Source organism: Coffea eugenioides, chromosome 11 (genome assembly GCF_003713205.1).
Source record: "Coffea eugenioides isolate CCC68of chromosome 11, Ceug_1.0, whole genome shotgun sequence".
NCBI lineage: Eukaryota > Viridiplantae > Streptophyta > Magnoliopsida > Gentianales > Rubiaceae > Coffea > Coffea eugenioides.
The window spans coordinates 44,002,455-44,021,774 of record NC_040045.1 but is presented as its reverse complement, the minus strand read 5'-3'; the positions used below and the strand labels follow the sequence as shown (position 1 = coordinate 44,021,774).

The 19,320-nt window shown below is 31.6% G+C and overlaps 1 protein-coding gene and 2 long non-coding RNA genes across 5 annotated transcripts; all 3 read left to right on the top strand.

The window, feature by feature from the left end:
- Positions 1 to 487: 487 nt before the first annotated feature.
- On the top strand, positions 488 to 3,711 carry LOC113754182. 2 transcript variants are annotated; one of them, XR_003465141.1, is made up of 3 exons: positions 488 to 763; positions 3,112 to 3,263; positions 3,394 to 3,711. It is a non-coding gene; the product is annotated as an uncharacterized LOC113754182 (long non-coding RNA). The 2 variants fall into 2 exon arrangements; XR_003465142.1 differs by lacking the exon at positions 488 to 763 and adding an exon at positions 793 to 830.
- Positions 3,712 to 12,116: 8,405 nt separating this feature from the next.
- LOC113751187 lies at positions 12,117 to 14,476 on the top strand. 2 transcript variants are annotated; one of them, XR_003464794.1, is made up of 5 exons: positions 12,117 to 12,234; positions 12,347 to 12,451; positions 13,876 to 13,931; positions 14,004 to 14,081; positions 14,186 to 14,476. It is a non-coding gene; the product is annotated as an uncharacterized LOC113751187 (long non-coding RNA). The 2 variants fall into 2 exon arrangements; XR_003464793.1 differs by lacking the exon at positions 13,876 to 13,931.
- An 827-nt stretch (positions 14,477 to 15,303) lies between these two features.
- LOC113752664 (F-box protein At4g00755-like) lies at positions 15,304 to 16,340 on the top strand. The gene is made up of 2 exons (XM_027296750.1): positions 15,304 to 15,667; positions 15,777 to 16,340. Exons 1-2 carry the CDS (start codon positions 15,304 to 15,306, stop codon positions 15,905 to 15,907), a joined length of 495 nt encoding a protein of 164 aa, XP_027152551.1. The 3' UTR covers positions 15,908 to 16,340.
- Positions 16,341 to 19,320: the final 2,980 nt, after the last annotated feature.

Genomic DNA, 19,320 nt, shown 5'->3' with positions numbered 1-19,320 from the left:
TGGCTACTATTAGCAAACATTATCATTATTGACTCTATTTTCAGTTATTTTTACTTTGTTTTTCAGTTGCCACATTTTTTTTCATGGACAGTGCTGTAGTGCCTATCTATATCTATATGTATTGAGGAAGGGGTTTTTATCAGAGACCCTCTAAATGGCTTCTAAACTTCTCATTCTTTTTTCTAGATTTTTGTATTTATTTTAATACATAAAGTGGGTTATAACTAACCCTATCACCAATCAAATTTAAAATTTAAAACATTTCCACTATCTACTTCATAAACTGTTTATACTTTGTTATTTATACTTTAAATCACTACAACAAAGAAGGGAATTAGCTACAAAATTTTTTACGAGGAGCAGACAAGTCAACGCTATTAATGTGTGGATGACGAGGAACAGAGCATATCCTCACCAAATGTTGGAGACAGCTTGACTTTTGCTAGCACTATGACTTTCCTCGCTTAACATCCTTGCCAAAAAGAAAGGCGGGAAGCTTCCCTCCAAATTGTAGTCATAGTGGCGCCAAGGCTTTTTGGTACTCGTGAGAATTCATGCAGTTCCACGCTGATGTACCGCACTTGGTGAGGACAGGTTCTCGCCGATCTGTACTTGACCAATAGCAAGAAGTGGTTCTATTCTTGCTAAAATAAAAATACAACCAAACGTTGTAGTTTTAAGAGTTAAGAGGCCTTTGAAAAAGGAAAAGAAAAAGAAGAAACAGAAGAGTAAAGTGCAGATGCGGGAAGATAAATGCCACCAAGTTCGTTGATTTCATTCTCTTTCCCTTTTAATTTCTCCGAATTCTCTCTCTAACAATTTGTAATCAGGTGCGCTTTTTCTTCTTCTATTTTAAGATCAAGGCTAGATATGTAAAACTTTACTTGTTATTTTTATTGCGGTTACTAATTGTGTCTATGTGGTCCTCTTGAATTTAATAATCGATTGCTACCATGCGAATCTGATTGAGTTTTCTTTGCTACCTATCATCCTCCGTGTTCATGTTTATAATATTTGAGTTATTCACTTCTTTTAACACATTTGGCATGTTCAACAAGTCAGGATTCTTGTTTTGTGCTTCTTTATGGTAGAACCATGTTCATTACCTTTGTAACCTTTTTTTGCTTGTATGATTTTATATCCCTAATCCTTCTTAACTTGTATAGGAGTTGTGTCTTTAACATGGTATGCTTTTGTTGATAAGTGGTTAAATTATGGTCTGCTATATCATAGAAGATAACAATACTTTCGTATCATTAGCTATTGTCCTTTTGGACAATTTATAGGTTTGGCCTTATCGTTAGTAAAGGCCATTATTCTTCAACTACTGAAAGCATAGAAATAAAAAATTCCAGTCCTCAGAGATGTCATTTTGAGTAATAGTAGTTTTGTTTTACTAGTAACATCCAATGATATCTTCAAGATTTAGAATAGCGCACTACTAAAATGAGTATTGAATAGCACTAATCGGAACATGAAAAATGAGAAGATATGTAGATTTTCTAGTTGATTACATTCACCCAGTAATTCATTGCCAACCAGTATTTGGATTGAAATTGCATTTGTTCTGGTGCATACCTTGTTGATTATAGGATCTTTTGTCAATCTGTGTATGTTTGTGGTCCTTCAAGTTGGCTGAACTTAGATGCAGAAGGCATGACGAATTTGACTATCAGTACTTTACACAACGACATTAATCTCAAGGCTTAGTTTCAAAGGAACAAAGACACAATTCAAAGTAACAAATGAGAAAATAACTCTGCTGCAAAAACATTTTTGTTTTTCTCTATAAAAATTTGACAAGGCCTAGAACTCTCAGGATTTCTTAGCATTCTCTACAGAACCATACATCTATCCAAACCTGGTTGATTTGCCACCTCCGAAATGCGTCCTGGACTTGAAAACAAAGATGGCATTTGGGTCCTTGACATCATACATCCTAGCCAATTTCTCCTTCAACTCAGCCTTGGAAACATTAGGCCTTCGAGGATGCAGAACATCAATGACGAATTGTTTTCTGGAAAGAAGACGATTGGTCATGAACTTCCTAGTACGAATAGTCACCACCTTGTCCGGCGCCGCCACTGCTTCCGCTCTTTCTCCTCTGAATGGGCGGTTGGTTGGGGAAGCGACAGAAGGGGAACGTAAAAGGCTTTCTTACAATAATCAATGTCCATGAGGGTCTTGAATTTTATAGTAATAGATTGATGCCAAGTTAATCCCAGAGCAATCTTGCTGAGTTTTCTTGGCCATGATTCCATGTTCACTCTTTAAAAGATAGGGAGTGTAATTGATCAAATGGGGGAGCCAACAGCTTCAACGTCTTCAGTGTTAGAGCAATGGACAAATGCTGCTAGTCCTTTCAATGAATCAGTTGTGGCATTTTAATTAGCATTATCTTGTGTGAAAAACAGGACTTCTTTTTTCTCTCTCTCTCTCGACTTAATTAGAACATTTCTTTAGCTGTTTCACCACTGAGCTGGGTGAGGAATTGGTATGGTGCCATAATAGCACTGCTTTCTTGAAGTGATATCGCTGCTCTGTTTTTCCTCTGTTTCTAGCCGTGTTTCCAACAACTTCTTTGGAACTCTCCAGTTTTTACAGCTTGTGTTTCTGTCAGCCGTTTCCATGACTAGTTGCAGATGTAGCTTCTCTTCTCACAATCCAAAGCCCCAAAATCCAAACACCCCTCGCCCCCCACCCCCAAAAAAAAAAAAAACTCCTGCATGTATGCATGCAGCTTGGTAGGTGGACAAGTGCATGAGCATGCATGACATCTTTCAGCAATAATAATGACTTTCCATCGTTGTATCATCATTCTTTCAAACAATTTATTGGTGATGTCACCAATTTGTGCTTCTGTGTGATGATGTTAGTACGAATCTCAATTAATATGAATGCATAGAGTCAGTTCTCTGTTATTTCTAGTAATACACTATGACAAAATGATGAATGGATGTGATGCAAGTTATATGTGATTTTGGAAAGCAATATATGGGTAGCCAAATACATGGGAAGTTTTAGTGCTGAGAAATGCAGTTGAGGCACAATGGTTTTAGTAAAAAATTTCATTATGTGGAAAATCTCTTACATTAAATTTTTGTTTTGCAGGTTTATTTTGGAGATTTTGGATGGAAATAGGCTGTGCAATCTAGAAGGAGCCACTTGAGCTTGAATTGTTGTTGTAGTTTGGCTAGTTTTGGATGTGGTAGATGATAAAATATTTTTGAAGCTAGGCTTATTTTTGTTTAAAAGGAGTAATGGTATGTGTTTTCCTTGCTCTATGTGGCAATTTGTCTTCTTGACAAAAGTCCTGTAATTCAATTCTAAAAATGCTTGCATTTAATTTTTTGCTTGAATTTGGCTTGTTAATATGTGATTTTTCTGGTGCAGGTTAACATTGCGAATTTGGAAATAGGTTGCAATCTGGAAGGCACCGTGAAAGTGTTTAAAATGTTTAGGTGGCTTGTTTGGGATGTAATAGGTGACAAGACCTTTTGGAAGCTCAAGTTTGTTTTAAACGGTGGTTATTTTGGAAAGGCACAATTGCTGTTCATGTATTTTTGAAGTAATGACTTCAACTTTTGGTCATGCATAGGTGCTGAATTATGATTAAATGTCACACGTCCCTTTTTCCATCCTAGTTTATGCTTATTGCTTTTTTAGTTTCAATTTTGCATTTTATTATTTTTTATTAATCCGTGTAATGAAAGTGGGAAAGTCTAACAATATGTAATACAATTGCCCAAGATTTTTGGAACTTGGAGAATCATATAGACCAAATACTTTAAATCAAGCATATTTATGGGTTTTGAATTTTATATCTACCAGCCAAACAATGCAGGCATGGAAAAAGTGTTATACATGGCTCATTATCTTTCACAACTCTGTCAAAGAACTTCAAATTTCATGAAACAGTTGTTATGTACTTCCTTTGTCTGTAGTTGTTATCATATTTTTACTTTATTGATGTTCCAAAATAAGAGTCGCTATTTCAAATTAAATACATACTTTTTAATTTTGCCATTTGAAAAAGTTTTTTTTTTTAAATTTTGATACACTTCTATTAAAACAATATTTTGAATTCAAAGGATAGATATGTAATTCATCAATGCCACCTCATCTAAACATAATGATTATCATATCTCCATATAAATTTGGATTCCCAAAAAATGACTCTAATATTAAGATTGAGGGAGTACTTTAGAATCTTGTCACTTAACATGGAAACAAGGGGAAATGATATTACAAATAATATTGAAAAATTAATTAATCTATATATGCATTGGTATTTGACAAAATTGGAATATAGGTCAAAGTCACATTTATTATTTTGGTCTCAAAACAATAAAAATGGAGTTGGTTACAATGATTAATACTCAATGAAACTTCTAAAGTACTTTATTTCAATCAATTTTGTAATTAAGGAGAGATTAAGCCTATTACACAAGACTTTTTTCTTAATAAATAAATTACATACTTTCGTAACAATTCAAGAATCAATTGATAGGCACTGTGAAGCGCTTGTTACACGAAATTCTTTTTATAAACTATGATTAAAATGTCATCATAAAAATATGAGTTTAGAAGAATAACACATATAATTTAAAGTCACATTTGATATGTTGGTATTAGAATAATAAAAATGGAGCAGTTTACAATTATTAATACTCAATGAAACTTCCAAAGTACATTATTTCAATCAATTTTGTATTTGACTAGAGATTAAACCCATTACACTAGACTTTTTTCTTAATAAATGAATTACATACTTTTGTAACAATTCAAGAATAAATGGATAGGCATTGTGAAGCACTTGTTACACAAAATTCTTTTTTATAAACTACGATTAAAATTTCATCATAGAAATATGAGTTTAGCAAAATAACACATATAGTTTAAAGTCACATTTGTTAAGTTTGTATTAGAATAATAAAAATGGAGCGGTTTACAATTATTAATACTCAATGAAACTTCCAAAGTACATTATTTCGATCAATTTTGTAATTGATGAGAGATTAAACCTATTACACAAGACTTTTTTATTAATTAATGCATTACATACTTTTGTAACAATTCAAGAATAAATGGATAGGCATTGTGAAGCACTTGTTACATGAAATTCTTTTTATAAACTACAATTAAAATTTCATCATAGAAATATGAGTTTAGCAAAATAACACATATAGTTCAAAGTCACATTTGTTATGTTGGCATTAGAATAATAAAAATGGAGTGGTTTACAATTATTAATAGGGATAATTACAAAAACCTCCCCCGAGGTTTCTGACATTTGCACTGACCTCCCTTGTGGTTTGAAAAATTACACTGACCTCCCTTGAGGTTACTAATCATTTGCAAATTTAGTCCAAACGATTAAAATATTATTTTAGAGAGTGAAATTAGAATTTTGTGCAAGATTTGCCATTTGTGCTACATATCCAATGAACGACAAAGTACTATAAATCAATTAACAATTAATAAACTTTAAAAAGTATAATTTACGGGCAAACACGCATTACTCATTTAAAGTACCACCTCTTTACGGGTATTTTACTTTCAAATATTTAATTTATGATAAATATATCAATATTTGTAAGTAAAATTCAAAAATTGTTATAATAATATTCTTGCAAAAAGGAAATCGATAGGTTATTTATTTAATATAAATTAATTTTTTTTAAAAAAATGGCTCATAAAGTATTAATTTTTTATGGCTTTCATCTATTACACGAGTAAAGTATTCGCTCTTTATGTGCATTTTATTCTGAATCATTTAATTTATGTTAAATACATAAATGTTTGTAACTAAAATTGAAAAAGTGTTATATTAATATTTTTACGGAAGAGAGATTGGTAGGTTTTATATTTAACAAAAATTAAATATTTGAAAGTAAATACAAATCTGTATTTGAGCATAAATATTTGTATTAAATTAAATATTTAAAAGTAAAATACCCTTAAAGAGCCGGTACTTTAAATAGTTACCGGCTCTTTATAGGCAAACACGTATTATTCATTTAAAGTACCGGCTTTTTACAGATATTTTACTTTCAAACATTTAATTTATGATAAATATATCAATGTTTGTAAGTAAAATTCAAAAAAGTGTTACAGTAATATTCTTGCAAAAAGGAAATCGGTAGGTTATTTATTTAATATAAATTAAATATATTTTTTTAAAAAGAAATGGCCCATAAAGTATTAATTCTTTATGGCTTTCATCCATTACATGAGTAAAGTATTGGCTCTTTATGGGTATTTTATTTTGAATCATTTAATTTATGTTAAATACATAAATGTTTGTAACTAAAATTGAAAAAGTATTATATTAATATTTTTACGGAAGAGAGATTGGTAGTTTTTGTATTTAACAAAAATTAAATATTTGAAAGTAAATACAAATATGTATTTGAGCGTAAATATTTGTATTAAATTAAATGTTTGTAAGTAAAATACCCATAAAGAGTCGGTACTTTAAATAGGTAATGCGTATTTGCCTATAAACTATATTCCTTAAAGTTTATTAATTGTTAATTAATTTGTAGTATTTTGTCATTCATTGGACATGTAGTACAAATGACAAATTTGGTAAAAAATTCTAATTTCACTCCCTAAAACAATATTTTAATCGTTTGGACTGAATTTGCAAAGGATTAGTAACCTCAGGGGAGGTCAATGTAATTTTTCAAACCACAGGGGAGGTCAGTGCAAATGTTAGAAACCTCAGGGGAGGTTTCTGCAATTATCCCTTATTAATACTCAATTAAACTTCTAAAGTACATTATCTCAATCAATTTTTTAATTGAGGAGAGGTTAAGCCTATTACAGAAGACTTTTTTTTCTTAATAAAAGAATTACATACTTTTATAACAATTCAAAAAAATGGATAGGCAACATAAAGCGCTTGTTACACGAAATTCTTTTTTATAAATTATGATCAAAAGTTCATCATAGAAATATGAGTTTAGCAAAATAACACATAGTTCAAAGTCACAATATAAATAGATTTAAAAGTTGAGGAACTGGAATTACAAGTAATTTACTATAATTTCATAGATTATAGTACATCCATATCAATTTTATTCTTTATCCTCGTATTTAAAACTTTAGAACAATTAAATTAAATCATCTAATTATTAACATTTATAAGTGTTTTATACAGTTACTTGAAAAGAATACTCATATATGAAATACATAAGAATTTTTGAATTATGCATATGGACATGTATTAGCACAAATATAATATAAATATTTATTGACTAGCACACTTGCAGGCATTCCTCTCATGCTATTTTATGCGTAGTTAAGTTCTTTGAAGTTTAGCAAAAATATAAGAGTGAGGAATAATTTCAAGAAATGGCAATTACATATCATACAACAAACCTCTATTTGAAAATTAAATGCAAATTTATCAAACTCAGTTAATTTGATTTGCTATATATTGAGAATATTTTGATTAGTTTCATTTTCTCATACATGATCTCTTTCAATTTTTATATACTTCTAACACTCAATATTCATTCTATATAATATACTCCAATTCTCCAATTCTTAGAAACTTTTAACTACAACACTTAAACCATCATAAATGTTTCAGAATTTAGGACACGCGCGCTTTATTCCCTCCAAGAATTTTATTTTTCCCGCAACGTCCTTCCGGCAAAATTTGAAGGCTCATTACAGCTGAGGGATAATACTATTATATATATACGTAGAAAGGCCGGCCCTCACTTATCTCTCTCAATTGATCGAGCACTCATATGTTCTTCTCTCAAAGGCCAAGATTGGTGGTTTTTAGTCCAAAAATTGAAGAACAGATGCGGGAATTGCTAAACGTGAAGGAGACCTCTGAGGAATTGCTCAAAAATGAAGGCCCACCTCCTGTCTATCTCCCAAGAATTGCAAAATGTGAAGGGGCTTAGGTTTTATTGCTGTAAGAAAACCTCAGAGCAACTTCAATACTTCATCCATTTGCTTCAAATACTGTTAGATCTATATTTTGGTGCCATTTTGTGAGTCTGCATATCCTTCTTGTCCATTCTTATTACCATTATTTGTGTCAGATTTCTAAGATTACATTATTTTCCTCACAATTTTAGGAAAATTGAGTTCCAACCATTCTCTAGACTCTGTGAAGGTAAATTATGTGGGTTTGTGCTTAACATCAAAGATTGTAGTTTTCGATTGGTTGAGGTTTAAGCTAACAACCTATGATTTTCATCTTGTTTCCTGGTTGGTTGAGGTTAACTTCTCTGCTTTTCCTAGTTGGTTCAAGCCCCTGTTTTCATATGCAATCAGTAAATTTCTCCATCTAATCTAATCTTCCCTTTTTGTGCAGCTCAGCTACTCTGAATCTGTTGATGGCATTTGCAACTGGAGGATATGCTGCTATGTAGAGGGTTACACAGTTGAACCTGGATTTCACAGAGCACAGCAAACAAGGTGATAGATACCGTGATCTAGCTCACCATGTAGACGAGACTCTTGGATTTATGACTGCTGCTGGACTTCCAATTGACCATATCAACGGTGCTTGCTTCTACCGTATCAATGGTCTATTACTAAATTGGATTCCACATCTGGCTTGTACTGCGATTGTTAAGCCCATTTCCTTTGGTTCGATGGTTCTCATGTTGAAACACCATCAAAGCTCCTTGTGGTCTAAAGACTCTGCCTTTTGATGCTACAGGGCGGAAGTAACAGCATTCTTTGATGTCCATAAGCAGGAAGGCAGCCACCCTGGGAGGAGTCCATCTACAGATGCCTGGCCAAAATGTGACAGAATGCATTGGTGGATTGCGTACTGTGACCCTTTGATGAACTAAGCTCGCGCTACCACACACACTGTGATCCTAGGCTTAATGCTTCCCAATCACTTGAACTTGCATTTATCATGGCTGAGCGACTGAGAAAGAGGCGGCTTGGATCCCAAAAGTCAATAGCATTTTAGATATTCTAGAATGATTTTGAGGGCGTCAATTATGTCTGTACCGTTCTGCATCATATGCTTCTCTGTATCAATTTATACAACATGTTTGTTTCTCTATTTATAAATATACCATGTATTACTCTGTCAATAATGGTAGAAACTGATGGTTTCAGATTTTGATGAGACAACAAATAAACCAAAAGCTTTTCTCCCCAAAAAAACAAAAAAGCTATTTGCAGCTAAATTTTCTAACAAAACCACTCCATATATAATTGGCTCAAGGAATTAAGATTAGCATATTAAAATGGGATTAAGAAATGTTCACAACAGCATTAGAGGGGAACATTAGAGAGGAAACTTTCCTGGCCAAAAACGTTTTACTGGTATATATATGGGGGATTGCAGAATTGTCAAAAAGTTCCTTGCCAATTCTATGTTATTGGTGAGGACGCACTAATTTCCTCACAAAACACCTTGACTATTTGCAAGGAACCACTGCTTTTTGTGGGGAGTTTTCTATTTTAGTGGAGAGGAAAGTTTTTCTCGCCATAGCATTCCAGTAATTAGCGAGGAGGTTTGCCCTTGCTATTGATTTGCTCCATTAGTGGGAAAGGCAGCAGAATTCTCGCTAATAACTTTTAGCGAGGAGGTCTGCCCTTGCTATTGATTTGCTCCATCAGTGTGAAAGGCAGCAGCATTCTCGCTAATAACTTTTAGCGACGAGCATCTAGCGACAACCTTGGCGAGGAAGCATTTTCCTCGCTGAAATTCATTAGCGAGGAAGTCAAAACATTTGGCGAGAACTTTTGTTCCTTGCCAAATCCCTTTTTTGTTGTAGTGAATCCTTTTTACTCCATAATTAAAGACAAATGCTTATTCGTATGCTATTTTAATACAATGTTACATTTTTATAATTAAAAAATATTTATCCCCAAACTAACCCTATAACCACCCCTACAAATGAGTTTTGCAAATTACAATCACGTTTCAAAAAAATCACAAATGTACAACTAAATGTAAAGTTGAAGGGTAAAGTGCAGCTAAATATAAAGTTAAGGGGGTGTTGACCTTCAACCCATCACGTTTTCGATTGCCTTGTGTTATTTATAATTTTACAACAATTAAAACTTCCATAAGACCATAAGAAAAGATAACAAATATAACATCCATTCATGCTTTCTTATTAATTTAAATAAGTAAGATTATTTACACTCAATTTTTGTTATTCACACTCCAATAATCATTTTGATCATATAAGTTTCAATAATTAGACTATATGATAAAATAAATGATGGAATTGCAAATAATAAAAAATTGAGTGCAAATAACATTTTCTTAAGTAAGAAGTGGCTCCCATGCCTTTCTAATTTAAAAAAGTAGTAGCTCCGCTTATATAGGAATTTGGTTTGAAGTTTATTAGTGGGAGGGTAAATAAAAATAAAATATTGCCAAACTTAGTAAAAGTAAAAAAGTAAATGATAATATTTTTTCTTTAAACTTAGCATTCCTAAGTAAAAGGGCAAAATTAAATAGAAAACAAAAAGGAAATAATGTCGTGGATTTAAAAAATCAAGAATGGTACCATTCATGAAATCTAAATTATGAAATCACTAAATAAAAAACAAAGTACCACTGGCCTTTTGAAATATTCATTTTTGATAAAAAATAATGATAATAACAACACCAGTTCTACCAAAAAATTTTAAAAAAGTAATATTATAGTTTAAGAGAAAGATGTAGAACATTCAACCTTAAAATACTACTTAATTTGTAATTTAACATTAGATTTGAATAAGAGTGTAAAACCCAAACACTAATGATAACTTTTGATATCATTAGTTATTTTATGTATTCTTATTACTGTCTTCATATATAAATATGTATTTGCTATGTTAAAATATATATATATATATATATATATATGAATTGATTGTAGTACTTGAGGATATTATAGATATTGTCAGTTTTTCGTTTCCATTTTTAGATACTAATAATTGCAACCATTGTAATTAATTTTTAATTTTATATTTTTATTATGATAGGTAAAGTTAAATATATTGAATCGTAGGAATATGAATTTATATGTTAGGTATAGGGGGAGGAGCGAGGGAAGAAAATGGTGAGGTGTTAAAAAGTAGCAGGAAAGGTTGAAGAAGAAATATGGATTACAGGGATTGCAGGGATATGACAGAGATGACAAAAAAATAATAATAATAGAAAGGGTGGTACCATGGTAGAAGGTATAAAAGTCGTAGGAGGCATCTGATGACTAACTGGCGTATAAGAAAAGAGAGAAATGATAGTGATTTTTAATAATTTTAAGAACACTAAAAACACATAGTACGGAGAATTTTCTTTAAAATATACGTTAAAGTTTATGAAAAATGTTAATCGAAATACATTCAACAAATTTAGGGGCACAAGATAGGAGAAAGATCTTTTTTTTTTTCTAAAAATGGAAGAAAATAAATTGGTTATAATTTATTTTTTTGTATTACAAGTTTTGATATATGGGTATAACATAGTAATATGTTTTGTTGGATATTGATAAATTGACTTTTTTTTAGAAAACTCTTCTCACCTTACCACCCAACCTAACTCTCTCCTTAAATGCGTTAACAATTCTTTTATCATGTAAATCATTATAAATTACAATTTTTTTCAAGATATTAAGCATGCATTTCTTTAAAAATTTTATTATATATATTTATTATTTTGTAACACAATATATAAATATATAAAATATTATTTTGATTTGAAATATAACCCGTGCATAGCACGGGTCAAAACACTAGTAGTTATGGTAACGATGTTAGGGAAACCTACTATTACAGGTTTCTATTACCTTTAGTGACAAATCGAATTTTTTAGTGACTTTTTAAATATTATATTAAAATAATTAATATTAACTTTAGTAAGTTTTTAATTAAAACGAGTAAGTATATACCTAAAAGATAAGTTTTAGTCAAAAATAGAAATTTACCCTTTCAGTAATTTAATTTACTTATTATTTGACAAATGTTACTTTTGTTTAATTAAAACTTATTAATACTAAAAGTAAAAAAATTACATATTAAAATAAGAAAATAATCGATTTCTAAAACGGTTTGGGTTTCCACATCTCTCTAAAGTTGCTTCCCTTCTTTTTATTATCTTCTCACCTCACGGAAGATTGTAGAAATTTTTCCCTGGAAAAGGAAGGAGTACGATCATCATCTTATGGAACGGGATTAGCTTTTGCTAAAATTTAGAAAATTGATCAAGCGGGCTAAGCAATTCTATCTTCAGGCTAAACTCTTCTGGTAGGTTTCATGCCTCAGTCTCTATTTCTGCCTTCTACTAAGCATTGATTCTCATTTCGGTCAATCAATTGGCCTGCCTAGGCGTGGAGGAAAAGCTAAATATGCTTTATAGATAGCACAGGTTCAGGAGAAAGGGTTTCCCCTCTATCAGACACAACAAAAGGGTTAGCAACGGTGGTAGCCAACCAAAGAGCATATGAAAAATAGCGGTGACGAGGTTAGACCATCATGTTCTCTTGAAATCGTTTGTTTATATTGCTGTAATTTATTTATATTTCATTTGTTTTGTTTGTCAAGATTTTCTTGTGAAATCAGGGCTGAGAATTTGAAGAATTTATTGCAATTTTGGGGTTGAAATTGTCCATTGAAACATCTAGGAAATGGTTGTAGTTTTGATTGTTTACGAGTAAAATATGCTTAATAGCCATATGAAACATCTAGGAAAGGACTTGAGACTAGGTGTTTAAGTTAAATGTGATTAATTTGGGAATGCATATAAGGTGTTCGGTGAAATGTCAAAGAGAAATTTGACTTGGTGGTTTTGATTTTCAGTTTGGCGGACAAAATACAATTGATTCTTAAACATTTTAATATTTTTGATGATAATAAGCTTTTTGATAACTACCATTGACTTTGTCTCTAATAATTTCGTAAGCACGTTCCTGGCATATATACATAATCATAATTTATAGTCTTTTAGGGTCAACTTTCAGAAGCAGTCAAATGGTTCGATATCTGTAAGAACATTCATAAAAGAGCATGAAGGCAAAATACGCAATAACATAATCAATTTTGTCTTCTTGAATTCCTCTAAAAGAAGGAATTTTGTCTTCTTTAATGAACGGAAAACTGATGTTGCAGACAAGTTTTTGCTGCTTATAGGTTTCCTTTGCATAAGAACTAGGCAATCTCTTTCAGGCATTTGTAGGTTGTACTAGGCTCTCTTCTGCAACTTTCGACCAATCCTATTTGCAAAAATTTTTTTTTTAGTCGCATGTTCTTTGAGAAAATCAACTTTGTTCAATATTTGAGAAGCTCACTTATATATTTCCTAAGACAGGAAACGCATGGTACAAAGTACATCTTGCTAAACAAATACGCAATCAATGTGCCTACTTGTACTTTCATTTATTTCATCTTCAGTATAGAAGAACAAACAAATAAAAAAAATGACATAATCAATCTTATGCAATAATGAAACATTTTGAAATGTATTTACTTCCAGTTGAATTATTCCGTGGATGACCATACAAAATAACCCTTAACATTTACTTCATCACTACAAAAGGATGAAAAATACCATAAATAATTACCTGAAGGAAGAATAGCACATATTCTGCTATTGTTCTATCGTTATGTAGTTGTTCTTGGCTATCCAACCTAACAGCTTCATAATAATTCTTCCAAAATTTAAATGAAAGGAGCAGTCTATCTTTGAGAGCCACAATTTTGCTTACTCAATTGTTAATCGAGTATTCAAAAGGTGATTTTGAATATATCTTATTCTGGTAGTATCCACTCGAGATTTTAGGAGTGTTAAACTTGTATCATTTTTTTAAACAACGGCTGCAGAACAAGGTGAAATTATTGTCAGCTACAATAGCTAGAGTTGTAAGACTTTCTTTGCCTTATCTTGTAAAGGGGCCAAAAAGGAGTTAATGGATAGTAACTGGTTTCAGATCATTCCTCCTGGTCAGGTAATATATAGCTTGTTTTTATTTTTGTCTCGAGACATGCAATATAATTGTGCTGTATTTGCATTTGAATAGGCATTAATGTGGGCATGCAATCCTTCATTAATCCAAAGTCATGTACGAAACACTAGCTTGTTAGGAGACGAAAATCAGGTACATTTTTTTCTTCTTCACGCCTAAGTTTTATGTTACCTATTTGCTATGATTATGTGTTGTTGTGGCCTTTTTTTAATACAAATCTTGTGATGGTTTTGTAGTGAATGAACCAGATTTCAGCCAAGACCATTAAGAAATTTTATTCTTGAGAGGGTACAGATTTTTCAGATGGACTTTGCTAAAAAATTTTAGGATGATTTACGTTTCTCCGAAGGTAGTGTAATGCGTTTTGATTGTAAATCTGAACACAATCTCCTTAGTTTGCAATGGTTGGTGTTTACTTGTTTTAATGTGAATACTTTCAACATCCAAGTGCTCTTGGGTTTGTAAACGAGAAATTTCAATTCAAACCGAAGCTTTTGATAGTGATTTCAGAGCCCTTGATTTGCAGGTGATCATAGTCTCAAATCAAGTTACTAGCCTCTTGATTGTTTCAGTTTTCTGAACCCAAAGCCTTTGTGCTCTAAATTCAGTTCTTGGCCATGTAATCTTGTCATGCTTAGATATCCATATCTAGTAACCTGCCGCCTTAATTCTGGTGCGTAAGTATCAGTTATTAAAAGTTAGTAAATTATATAAGATCTGAGGTTGCCATTCTTTGTTTCGGCCAATTTGCATTAGATGGACTTTTGTTTAGTCCAAGTACTAAATAAATTGGTGAGTAGATTATTACTGATGCTCAAAATGAGCCGTTTCATCCTATTTTGAAATACCAGTTTTATATAAAATGTCGTGAGACATGTAGAATTTTGTTGTTTACTTCAAATTGGACTGGCTTACTTGATTTAAGTGCCGTGATTTCCTCAGTAAGCCATTAGTAGAGGTCCAAACAAAATGACAATGGAAGTTTTGAATATGGTTCCCGTGTTGCTCAATATGACTTTTGATATGCTTCACTTTTGTACAAGTTATTGAGCAATGTATGCCTTGATCAGGGAAAAGAAAAGAGTTTGAGCATTTGTCTGTCAACTCTTCTCTCTATGTGATCAAAGTAAAGAAGTTTATGTGCAGGGCGGCAATCTGTGCCTTATGGTGGGGGAAAAATAAAAGAATTTGAGGACGTGTCTGTCAATCTTTTCTGTGTTTGATCAAACTAGAGAAATTGAGGTGCTTCACAGCTGTCTGTACTTTTATCTCTATTTCTTTTAAGGGCTTTGAACCTTATGCAGTGATTGTGAATGGAATATGCAAGCAACTCTGTTTAAAGGTGTTCCCTGAGATGTCCACTGTTACTCGTGCTATTGAAATTTGTAACATTGTAGAACCTGTGGAATCCAGGACCAATGAGCCTATTGAATGGGCATGTCTGAAACGGGACCATAAAGTATATGCATTTTTGGCTCAAGGTATTGCCTCCTTCCCAAGAAAAGAATGCTTGTCTGAGGCACTTGGTGCTTCAAGCACTGACAATTACCCAGATGAAAGCATTCAGAATACCCCGGAACCAAGTGACAGGATTGGTCAGAGACCTTCTTACTGGTCGAGCAAGGGTGAAATTGATTCTGCAGTCCCTGAGACATTAACGTATAAATTGATGGCCAAACTCTGTGTGATTACTGAAATCCATATTCAACCATTTCAAGGTTATTTTAGAAGACTTTTCATTTTTGTTTGGGGAGGAGGGGGTTGACGGTGACTTCTTGTTTAAAACCTGTCTCTTTATTGGTAGAAAAACTTGATTTGCATTATCAGTGTACTTTCAGTTTGGTTCCCCCATATATCCAGCAAAGGCTGTAAGATTTTTGATGGGGGATTTGTATTGCTGGTATGGAAGCACAAATGGAGGGAGAAGTGTCTTCAGCTGCACAAGAATCTTGTCATGAAATATTGCTGGTCCAGATTCAGTATTACTAATTAACTGCGTTATAGGAGAATTGTTTGCAAAAGTTCAAGCTGCCAGAACCTGTCCTCTGCATTGGAGGGATTCTGCAAGTCCAGCTATTGGGTAGAGTGCAGAAACAAGAAATAGATAGTTTGTATTACATATGGTGAGTCCTACTTTATTATGATTTTTGTCGCTTGTGTTTGGTGCACAAGCGAGAGGGATTTTTCTCGCATTCACAGGTTTGGTGCAAGTATAAGAGGTTGGGAGCACATGATCCTCAACACATTACCCGGTGCTAGAGGGATTATGGTAAATGACTACGACTACGACGGCGAGGACGATGATTCAGATGACCAGTATAACTAAGTGCTTCTGCTTCTTGCTACGCTTTCTGGTTTTCTTATGCTCTGTTCCTGCTGCCCTTCTGTAAGCTCTGAAGCACAAGATAGAATTTTGGAATTTTGGATTTGTTGGTGGGAACTAGTTTCGACTTTCTTTGTCCATTCATCGTAACCGAGGAAACAATAGTTGTGGGGGTCTCGTAAATACCTTCAATGAATCCGGAAAAAGGCTACCAGCTTTAGGTACTATGAATTCTTTGGCATAAAGAAATCCAAGCGTTACTAGTGCATCAACCTTTCCTACTCTAACTATAATTAATGGCTAATAAAAGTCACCTTGGTACTTATCTCTTGAATTCTTAACTGTTTCAAAATTTAATAAAGAATTTTATCACAACCACAACACTTTTGAATTCAAAACTACAAACAGGCCTATCCTTTTTTTTAAAATTTTGGGTTAAAGTTAGCAAAAGTTCTACTTATTTGCACCTTTCCTGTTAAAATTAATTTTTGTTGCAATTTCCTATTTTAGTTATCCATTCGACACTAGTACGGGCATAGATACGGATTAAGCAACCAGTTTGAGGAATAATATTTTTTATTAAAAAAAATTAATTTGAATTGAATTAGCAATTTGATATTTTCACAAAAAAGTGTCATTTTTTTTTGTCCTTTTTCAAAAAAATTTAAGACAACTATATTTTAGTAATTGTTGTCATTGACACTTAATTGAAGTTCATTAAGAATAATTGAAGTTCTGATATCAATACTCTATTCAAATGTAAAAATTCAACCTAAGTAACAAAATAAATGATAGCTAAACAAATGAAATATGCGTTCAATTGATCGTGTTCAAACTACATCTTCTGTTAATAGTTAGTATATATGAAATTGTATTTTCCATTTGTAGAAAATTAATATGCATTTTATATCTACTAACGAATAAATTACCTATGTTTTGAACAAATCAAACCTAAACTTATGGTGTGATATGTATATAGTTGCTTACATTTATACGTATGCCATCATCCTTTCTTTATGATGGAAATTTCTTTTGATTATATTTAGGGGTGGCAATTTGCGATACGACCTGAAAAAATGATATGAACCTAGCACGATATATATTGATTCGGATTGAGGTTTTGCGGGGTCGGGTCAGAATCGAGTCGAATGCGACGAACCCGAAAAGAAAATGGGTCTTATTCGGGTCAAACCGTGGGTGATCCGATACGACCCCCCGATCACCTGTTTATGAATTAAAAATTATTTTACCTAACTAAACTACGTTATTCTTTTTGTTTCAAAGGCATTAATCACTTAATCCTAAATGAATTTATTTAACTTATTTGAAGTTGAAATTATTATATTTAGAAAAATAATTTATTATATTATTTTTTACTTTTATACTGCTTTTATTTATTTTATATTTGGTTTGGAACAAAACACTTTTACGATGTTTTTAATTTATTTTTGATTTGGTTTGGGATTATTTATTTAAATTTTTATTACTTGATTATGTAATTAGTCTTGTGTGAATTACAAATTACAGTGGTAAATTAATAAATTAAAATTAAGTTTTGGGTCATTCGGGTCGTCCCGCCAACCCGACAACCTGGAATTTTCAGATTCGGGTCAGATATCCTGACCCGTTTCGGGTTGGGGGGTCAAGTTCGGGTCAACCAGTTTTCTATTATACCTGGATCTCAACCCGACCTGTCACTCCGATTTGGACCCGATTGCCACCCCTAATTATATTGTCAAAAAAATAACATATTTTACAAATTATTCCAATTTATTTAGAAAATGTTACTAATTTCATTAGAAATTATGAAATGTAATCATGGTTTATTAATTTTTTACTAAATATAAATACAACATACAAAAGGAAAATATATTTGACTTTGTTTTACTTTGATCAGAAAAACTTGTGGTACAAATAACGAAATAGTGACAAGGGTGCAAATTTCAAATCAACAACCAACGTACACTTAATTACGCTAATTTTTTAGTTGACCAAACTAATATATGCCATAAAGTAACTAGATTTTAGCATTTATAAATTGGCAATTTTAGCAGTTTATATACCATTCACCTATAAAAATTATGATTATTATAAAATGACATTTTATAATAATTTACATACTATTTGCCAATTAAAAGTAAGTTTGATAAAAAAAATATATGCATATAAATCCATATTGTAAATGATACAAAATATATTTGAATCTCACGAAACTTAATCTATGGGTAAATTTACTATAGTTTTCAAAGATTATGCCACATTAGTACAAATTTAACTTTTATGCTTGTGACCTAGAAAATAAATTTATTAGAACACATAACCTTTGTAAATGATACATACATTTATTAAAATGCTTAAAACACATAACATTGATGAATGATACATACAATCATATATTATACATTTACGTTACCAACAATTACTAACTATAATATTAAGTTTCAATCATTAATAAAAAAATCTTAGCATTATTTTAAATAAACTTTCTAATACTTGTTTCATATAAGTTTCTTTAAGTAAAATAGTAAATTTATGCCACAAACTAGTAAGTCTTGATGATTAACCAAATTTACTATTCTATCAACAGGATTTACTATTAATCCGTGAAAACTTACTATTACTTGAACTAAACTTACTCTCCAAGAAGAAAGTTTCGAATATAGAGTAGTAATTTATTTTTTTTTAAAAAAAAGTAACTTTCATTTTTATTTCAATTTACTTTTTAAGACATAAATAGGATAACAGATTTCGTTACCATTTTCGATTTATTTTTTATTTGCTTTTAGCGACCATTTGATTATTTGATCGGTCTATCCATTTAAATAGGATAACACTTAAAAATAAGAAAGTAAGTTTTCTATCTAAAATAATAAGTTAACAGTAATAAATTAGTAACTTTTATACTTCAAAAGGTAAGTTGGAATAAATATTAAACTTACTTTTTAAATAAATAATTACTACTTTATTTCCCAAACTTACTTTTTAGAGAGTAAGTTTAATTCAAGTAATAGTAAGCTTTTATACATAAATAGTAACTCTTACTAATAA

Coding starts and splice junctions, on each gene's coding strand:
- LOC113752664 (XM_027296750.1), top strand. CDS start 15,304: ATGTCCACTGTTACTCGTGCTATTGAAATTTGTAACATTGTAGAACCT. Junction 15,668..15,776: donor CCATATTCAACCATTTCAAG/GTTATTTTAGAA, acceptor TTGCATTATCAG/TGTACTTTCAGTTTGGTTCC.